Raw genomic sequence first — 8758 nt, 5'->3', positions numbered from 1 at the left:
GAAATAAATTTCCTCCCATCCTACTGCTGGTAAGTGGCATAGCTGAGAGAGCTGAGATTGAAATCAGGTCTCCATGACCTGACACCTATCCTTTAACAAATAAGTGGACACTTGCTCAACTCCTAGCAACCTGCTACTCCTCCCATGCTCCACAGAGACCAATGGCCTACCTATTTCCAGATCCAAAAAATATTTCCAAATCTTAGTTTACAGGACCTCTCTGTTGCATTTGATACTATTGCCCAATTCCTTCCACAGGAAATTATCTAGACCCTGGGTTTCCTTGATTTTGCTTTCCTCTTATATCTCTCTGGTTGTTCCTTTTTAATCTTTTTAGGTTCTTTATTTGCCTGCCATTAAATACTGGTGCCCCGCAAGGCTGCATCCTGGACTAGTGCCCTTCTCTTCCTTGCCCTCTGCTGGGCTATCTCCATTCGCATCTCCATGTCTGCCCTCTCCCTGGACTTCAGACTCATATCCAACTATATGTTTTCTCAGGCACATCCAACTCAAGGGGTCCATTACTAAACACTTCATGTCCTGTGTCAGTCAGTGTTCCAGCAAGACACTCATAGGAAAATCCCAGAGAATTTAATGTAAGGACTGTAGTAAAGGTGTGGAGGAAGAGTAATGGAACCAAACAGGGATGAAAAAGTACCCAGGAACTAGTAGCAGTAAGAAGCTACTACCATCAAAGGGTAAGGGGAGACAGCTATTTCTGGAACTTGCCTAGAACTTTAGCCTTGTAAAAAGGACTTGTTTATGGGATCAGTAGAAGAAACACAGCCACTGACTAATGGGGCCAGCCAGGTTGGCGAATGGGAGAATAAATGCTATGAATTCTCTCGCCTTCTACTTTTAATCTACCATTGGCCAAACTCGCTAGAAGTCAGAGGGCAAAGGGGTGGGAAGAAGCGGTTCACAAAGGGCAGCCTACTGGTCCCGAGCAGAGTGGAGAAGTAGTTAGTTGATCTGGAGGAGAATGGAGACCATTCAGCACACATGCTATCTTAAAACTGCTATTCTCCCAGGCAAAGGTATTGGTTACCTGGAAATCACCCTAGACTCTTCTCGGTCCCCAATTTCCTACATCAGATCAGTCTTGATGGTTTATTTTTCCACACTGCCTCTCTTTCCTTAATTCCTTTTACTATCACCATAGAGTCAACATTTGTCATGTCCAATTGAACCATTACAATAGCCTCCTAGCAGTTTAACTTCTTTCAGCTCTGCTCCATCTTTGATATAGTCTTTCTTACACTCAAAGAGCTCTATCTAAAATACAAATCTTATCCCATTACTGCCTTGCTTAAACCCTTCAATAATGTCATTTCCCTTAGAGAATAAAGTCCCTACTTTCTGGCATAGCATAAAGGAATCTATCTGATTTAGCTTCTATCACCTCATTTCCTAATTGATATAATAATGCCAAATCATTTGTATCTTCCTAAATACAGCCATGCTTTTTCACAATGTTTGGCTTTTGCTCATGCAGTTTTCTCTGCCTATACACTCCATATTTTTCAACCTAACTTACATCTATGCTTTAGGACTCAGCTCAGGCATCATCTCCTAAGGAATCATTCCCCAAACCACCAGACATAGCAAATGTTTCTCCTCTAGCACATCATATTTTCCTCTACTTAAAAAAATTGACCACATTTTAATGACCTTATCTGTTTATCCGTCTATTTTTGCCATTATGCCATTTTCGGGGATTCAGTTGACCGTTATCCATTCCTGTACCTATAATATCTAGTAAAATTCCTGGCACATAATAGATGCTCAATTAATGCTTAATTAACTGAATGGAATCGGGTAGTAAATCATTATCCTGAAATCCAAACGACAGAATTAGTATTCAAGAAGAAGACTAACTTCTTGATGCTGCCATTTTGGCTTTGGGGAAAGATTGATCGGTCAAGGAAAATTTTAGGATGCTTTTCAAGCAAACTACAAAACAAGTAGAACTTAATTAGCAGTGAAATCAAGGATTGAAAATGAGGAATGCTAGGGTCAAATCAAAATAGAAACGAAGGTAGAAACAGGAGTTAGGAACCAGACTCCAAAAATGGCCAAATATACCAAACCAAAAAAACTAAATCAAACTCCTTGCTGTCTAGTCGATTCCAACCCACAGCGACCCTATAGGACAGAGTAGAACTGCCCCAGAGAGTTTCCAAGGAGCACCTGGTAGATTCGAACTTCTGACCTTTTGGTTAGCAGCCTTAGCTCTTAACCACTATGCCACTGGGGTTTCCAAATATATCAATGGCACTGTTGATTCTTTGGGATTCTCTGACATCTGGCTTGTACGTGCCAACCACAAGCTCCTTGAGGTGGAACCAAAAGGGAATCATGCTCTGGATCAGTACATAGGCCCATATGTGGACTCCAGTATAGGTTAAGGGTAAAGAGAATCAGGGCCAGAAATTCCTCTGCACTTGCTTTGGTCAATAGAAGCGTCATGAAGAAGGAAGAGTATTAATGGCCTGGTAGACTCATGATGATATTTTCTCACCTACACATAAATCACTGATTTAAAAAAGTTTGTGGGCAGGAGGAGATAAAAATAACAAATGACCCAGTAATCTGAAAAAACAGTTAAATGAGATGGTCCAAAAAGAGAGAAACAATGATCACTGAACCCCATCCTCATTGTTATTAACAGATATAATTCTGATTTTGAACCCCTACATTGTAGATAAATTGCATCCCTATTTTTTATATTTGCTGGTAAAGGTACAAAAATGAGCAGTTTAAAAATAAGTTCATTTGGTTTTAATTTACTTTACAATAGGAAGAGTTTTGTTAAAAAACGAACTGCACAGCTTTCCTATTTAGAAGTGTAAAAACCAAATAAATGCAGAGTATTCAATAAGGACACACATTTATTTGCATATAAATAGAAGGATGGCAATATGTTTGTTTTCATCAAATTTTCTTTGTTTTATTCCCTGATTTTCCTTATATTCATTTTCTTACAGAAATTACCATGCATATTTATAATTTGAAATACCATCTCAAGCTCAAACTCCTATTTCCAATTCTGACTGTCTATTTCTGAAATATTTTTCCAAATGTACCTCTTTTTTTTTCCTCTCTTTCATCTCAATCCCTGACAGAAAAGAAAGAAAAAGCCTTTTATCAAGAAACCTCTACAACCTTGTTTCAAACATCCTCTGTTTGTTTGGTGATTTTAAAATATTTAGAAGAAAAAAGGTCTAGACTTAAAGCAAATAAAACGCCTAAAAAAAGAACTCTTTCAGAGAATTAGATTCTGGATAAATGAGTTGAGGATTATTTTCTGACAGGGTCAGAGGGGAAAAAAAGAAAACTATGGATAGGTGCTCTGGAGATGTAGGACAAGCTTGGGAAAGGGAAATATTAGGAGTAACTAGTGATCAAAGACTACAATGAGAGAGGCATCAGGAGAGTATTTCACACATTCCTCTGAATGGCTGCTAAAAACAATATGGAGCCTGCTGGAGCCAAGAGCACCAGGGAAGAAGAGGACAAGAGCCTTCGTGCTCCGCTCCAGTCTCATCTTACCCCATTCGCCCTTTTGCTTACTCTCCTTGTGCCACATTAACCTTCTTTTGGCTTCTAAAATCAATGACGCAAGTGCACGAGGAAGTCTGTCACCTACTTATTTAAATAGAGAAAGGTGATATCAATAGGTTTGTAAGAACACCAAAGAAGAGTTTTTAAGTCATTGGTTATGAACCTAGATTAAACACCACCATAGACATAAACGAGACCAGAGTGTAGAACAGGGTGTAGAAATTCTCAGTTTGAAACTATTTATATAATGCAAAATACCTGGATCCTTTTTATTTAGATTCTGTCATATGCCTAACACCACAGGCTAGGCACAGTGAAAAACAACAAATCATAATAGACATTCCTTTATTTCACAAATATTTACAACATAATTAGAATAATCAGATGAACACATTAAATGCTTTACAGTAAACTTCATCATTGTACTGGGACTATGCTCCTGAAAATACAGAATCACTGGAACTGTGTACCTGAAGGCACCGAATTAGAGAGAAAATGAGAAATAGATATCTATAGCTCTTGCTGTTAAAATTTCTATTATGCCACATTGCTACCAATCACAGTGGTTTATATGGGTGCATCAACTGTATTCAGCACCGACGATTCTTTTGCAAACACTCAAGACTCAAGTTGGAACTTTTAAGACTCAGCAGTCAATCTGCTTATAAGTTGAAATACCTTTAAGTTGGGTATTTATACACTAGAAATGGTGCGACATTTTAAAATAAAGTATAACGTTCTTATATTGGGCTAAAACAAAGCAGAGATATGATGTGATGTTTCTATTCTTTCATACAGCAAAGAACAAAACAGGTGTGCACGATCCTGAGTATTATCACCCAGTCACCTGTAGAAGCCCAGTCCAGTGAACCTTACCCAACTTATTGGGGATGTTGTTCTATATAAAAGGGTTTCTCTGAAAGGTTGGCGGCAACATTTATCAAAGAAGTCAGTTGACAGAGGAGTTAATGGCAGCAAACTTCATTGTGCGGAGGATGGTCTAGGCTGCGTCAGAAAGATGAAAGGACTACAGTTTATCTGCCAACACTGTATAATATATAATGTGGATGAAACCTCACCAAGGAAAGCTGAGCTGCCTCTGTGTGTGTGCGAGAGAGAGAGAGAGAGAGAAAGGCAGACAGAGACAGACACACAGTGAAAGAGAGAGAGAGGAGAAGTAGCAGGAGAAGGAGGAGGAGGGAATGGGAGAGAGGAAGAGAGAGGGGCACAGAGAAGTGGAGAAAGGCAGATAGACATTGGAAAGTGGATATTTCTCCTGAATAAGTGTATGGCCAACCTTGTAACATTCATACTTTATACAGCTAAACATAAACCTCTTTCAGAAAATGCAACATTAAGGCCCCTTTCAAACTTAATGTTCTTTGAACATATATCGGGCAAGAGCAGAAATGGAAGGAAACATAGGTTAAGAAAGACAAAAGGATACATACAAAGTTTATGAGTTTAGGGAAACATTCCAGTTGACTGCTAATGGGCACCATTTCAGGGAAGACAGAGTTTACATTCCTGTGATGTCATAGTCTACAATTTGCTCCTTAGTTGACAAAGTGCTGAAATTGAGTGACTTAATACAGGGAGCAATTTTCAGGGATAGGTTTAGTAAAGATAGAATAGTTCATTGATTTCACTAGGAATGATGTGAAGATGCACAAGAGGGAAGCTTATCAGAGAAATACTCCACTTACACTCATCTGCGAGCAGAAGAATTTGAGATTGGTAGATTCCCAGTATACTTGATAATAGAGTTCCACTTCTGTTTTTCTATTTTTATACAGACTATCAATATTGATAAAAAAATTAAAATTTTATAATCAGCATCTTGTTTAGGTAACATCAGGCAGATACGAGCCTCACAGTGTACAGTGGATGATTTGTACAATTTCAGATGCCTAATTATATGTGCCTATCACTAAGCCATGGGTAGAGAATGCTGCCCAAAGACATGCATGGGTTGGCACATTTAGACTCCATCAGTGAAACACATTAAGACCCACTCACACAGATTAAAACCTTCCGACTTTCCTACCACTTATAACAGGCTGCTTGCTTTGGAGTTGTGGAAAAGGTAAAGCTATAAACCAATCCTTATACTTGAAGTTCCCTGATTTATAGTATTTAGGGATTTTCACGTTTATTTGAAGGATACATCATACGGAGTAGTGAAAGATTTATTGGCCATAATCGAGAGTTATGGAGATTGGAGATGGGGAAGGGTTTGTTTCTGACTCAGCACACACGAACCTTTTTAGATCTTATCATTGAGATCCAGTTGACAATTTGGTATTTAATAATGGATTTTTATTTTTATGTTCCTGTCATCATCTGAATGTTACTTTTATTTTACAGAACTACTTACTGGACCTTGAATTCAAAAGTATTTCTAAACTATAAAGAGCTTATACTTATGTGACCAATTTATCATGCAATGTACTATTACCAAAATGTAAAAAAGATTATACTATGTATCCAATTGACCACTTTGAGCATCCCTAGTCAACTGTAATAAAAGAGGATTAAATGAAATAATGTATGTGAAATACCTACATGATTGACTGGTACACAGTGGGTATTCAATATTGATACTTTCTTCCTTTCTTCGGTATACTTTATATTCAGGTTACATAAAACTATGTGGTTACATAAAATAAAGAGTGCTGATCTGTTTTACAAAATTATTTGTCCCATTACAATAATACTCCTTTAAATGACAAGCTTTTTCAATGTGTTTGCTATGTGACGCAGTTTACCATAATTGGCATTTATCTTTAAATGTTCAGAAATATATCTATTTTGTGAAACAGGGTTAACCCCTATTACAGTCAATGAGATTACCATTATATCATTATTGACTGCATTTTCTCATTCCAGTATCGAGTTTTGAGTCAAACACTGTCACATTTTCCCATTTTAATTTCAGCACTCTACCTCCCCTCCATCCCCAAGTGAATATTCTCTCATTTCTGGAATTCTCACCCATTATGAAAAAATTAAGTAAAAACCTAAAGTTGTGCCAGAGGTTGGGTCTAGATCGGATGTCATACATGTAAGCCTTAGCTATTATGCAGTAAAATATGTAGTGACTACATTTCTCACTTTGGGTTCATAACAAGTGTCACATAGATATGATAGCTGTGGCAAAGTTTAACAAGTAGAAAAATTAATAAGAAAACTTAATCAGTCTAATGCATTTGTAGTGTGTATCAAACAACAGCCTCCTAGAGTGAAAACATATGACTAAGCTCACTATTTACCATATTTTAAATAGAAACGATTATTGCTAACTTAAGAAAAATATAAAAACATATTACATATAATTTAGAATCTTATTTAATGCATTCCATTGCTGTTCCTTCCTGAAACTATTCATCCTATTTTCCACTAAGATAAATGAAAATAGGGGATAGTTAAAATTAATGCTATTCTTATCCTGCTCCACTTGTAAGGCATTCATAATTAATGATACACATAAGCAAGAAATGACTCTTTGATAAGAATACAGTTGCATCCATTAATGTTTCATCCACTTCTAGAGTAGGTATCACTGTGGTGCTGAACGGATAGCTCCCGGTCACCTGTCGACAGTCTCGAGTGTGCTCTGCTGAGAAGGGCTAACGACAGAGCTGAAGTAGACCCACTGAAGACACACACGAGTGGGAGGCAATTACCTCATAACTTCATGCCACTTTCCAAGAAAACATCTAGCTTAAATTTCTTCAAAAAATTTTATGTACAGTACAGTTGTCAAACTAAGATTTTTTAAAGCAGTCCTTTCCCTTTCCTCAAAGTAAAACCCAAAGCTGAATATTCTAAGGAAGACACGAAAAAGTTAATTATACAGATTTTCCTGTCATTGACATTTAGCGATAGCATCCTCTGTGTATACAGTGAGGAAATCCTAGAGAGTTTTTGAAAGGAATGATCGGAGCAGATATAAGGACTTGGGGAGAGGGGTCCTCTCCAGCGCAACCTTTAATCAAAGAAAACCATGTCCACGACCCACGCCTGGAAATCTATTTGCGTCCAGAGAGCTGAGCCTCCAGTGTGTATTTCTAGCAGAAGGTAAATTAAGACAAAGCAGTGGCACACTCTCGGTTGGGGGAGGGCGGGAAGATTAAGTAGTATTGGGGTGCAGTAGAGACTAGAAGGGAAAGGTACCTCATTTTGCCTAAGGAAGCACTATCCGTCAGCCCACCTTTGATGTGGATATCAGCGGCGCTAAAAAAGCGCAAAGGGCGAAAGCTCAAAGGAGCAAACTTCTCTCATTCGTCCTCCCGCATCCCTCAAGACTGCCAAGACCACGCACACGCCAGGAAAACAAAGCGTGCGCCCAGGCTGCACCGCGGCGCTTCCCGCGGCCCCGCCATCGCACCGCCGTGCGCGCCGCTCCCGGCTGCAGAGCGAGGGCGCCGGAGGACCGCCGCGGACCGGATCGCCAGGGCGCGGTGGGCTCCCCTACCTTGAGCAGCACAAAGAGCCAGAGCAGAGTCAGGAGGCGGCGGCCGCCGCGCGCCCTCGTGGGCAGGTGTCCCATGGCGGCGCGGACAGGGACCCGGGGGGACGGCAGCGCGGGCTGGCTCCCACGGCGGCAGCTCACAATGGCAGACTGGGGCTGCAGCCTCAGACCGTGGGCGCCGAGGCTGCTCCCGGGGGGCGCATGCTGCCTTTCTTGTCACCCTGCGCCGGCTCGCTTTCCTCTTCTGCGTCCGGGGTCCTCCAGGAACGTGCCAGGCGCTGCTGTTCTTAAATGGCTAAGGATGGAGAGGGTGGGGATTGGAGTGGGCGAGGCTCTGCAGCCGCCGCCACCGCGGCTGCCGAAGGAGGCACGGGGTCTGCGTGATGAGGGAGAGGCGGGGGCCCCGCGACCAGTTGGCCACCGTCCTCTGAAGACAGGGATAATCTCACTCTGGGCTGCAGACTCAGAAAGTGACAGCAACCTCCCAACCCTCCCTTCAGGGTCCGCCCGCCGCCTCCTATGGCAGGGCAGCCCCCACTCCAGACTCTGCCCCACCCACGGTCTCTGGGTCAGGAGTTTTGTGGGGTTGCCCTGACTCCATCTCCCAGTTCTCTTGTCAATCTTGTATATCTGCTCTCAGTTCCCTGGTGTGAAGGACTAGTCGCCCCTGTTGGACGGAATTAGTGGTTGTGGTTGTGGGGTGGGGTGTGTGTGTGTGTG

The 8758-nt window shown here is 41.0% G+C and overlaps 1 protein-coding gene across 2 annotated transcripts in view; it reads right to left on the bottom strand.

The window, feature by feature from the left end:
* The window catches only part of PTPRO (protein tyrosine phosphatase receptor type O), a 251210-nt gene extending 242622 nt beyond the window's left edge, over positions 1 to 8588 (bottom strand). For both annotated transcript variants that reach the window (XM_004387346.2, XM_004387347.2), the window contains exon 1: positions 8042 to 8588. In XM_004387346.2, coding sequence (XP_004387403.1) covers positions 8042 to 8116 — 75 coding nt within the window. In that variant the 5' untranslated portion in view covers positions 8117 to 8588. The remainder of the gene's footprint in view (positions 1 to 8041) is intronic.
* Positions 8589 to 8758: the final 170 nt, after the last annotated feature.

Source organism: Trichechus manatus, unplaced genomic scaffold, assembly GCF_000243295.1.
Source record: "Trichechus manatus latirostris isolate Lorelei unplaced genomic scaffold, TriManLat1.0 scaffold00184, whole genome shotgun sequence".
Classification (NCBI taxonomy): domain Eukaryota; kingdom Metazoa; phylum Chordata; class Mammalia; order Sirenia; family Trichechidae; genus Trichechus; species Trichechus manatus.
This window is presented reverse-complemented; position numbering and strand designations above follow the sequence as displayed.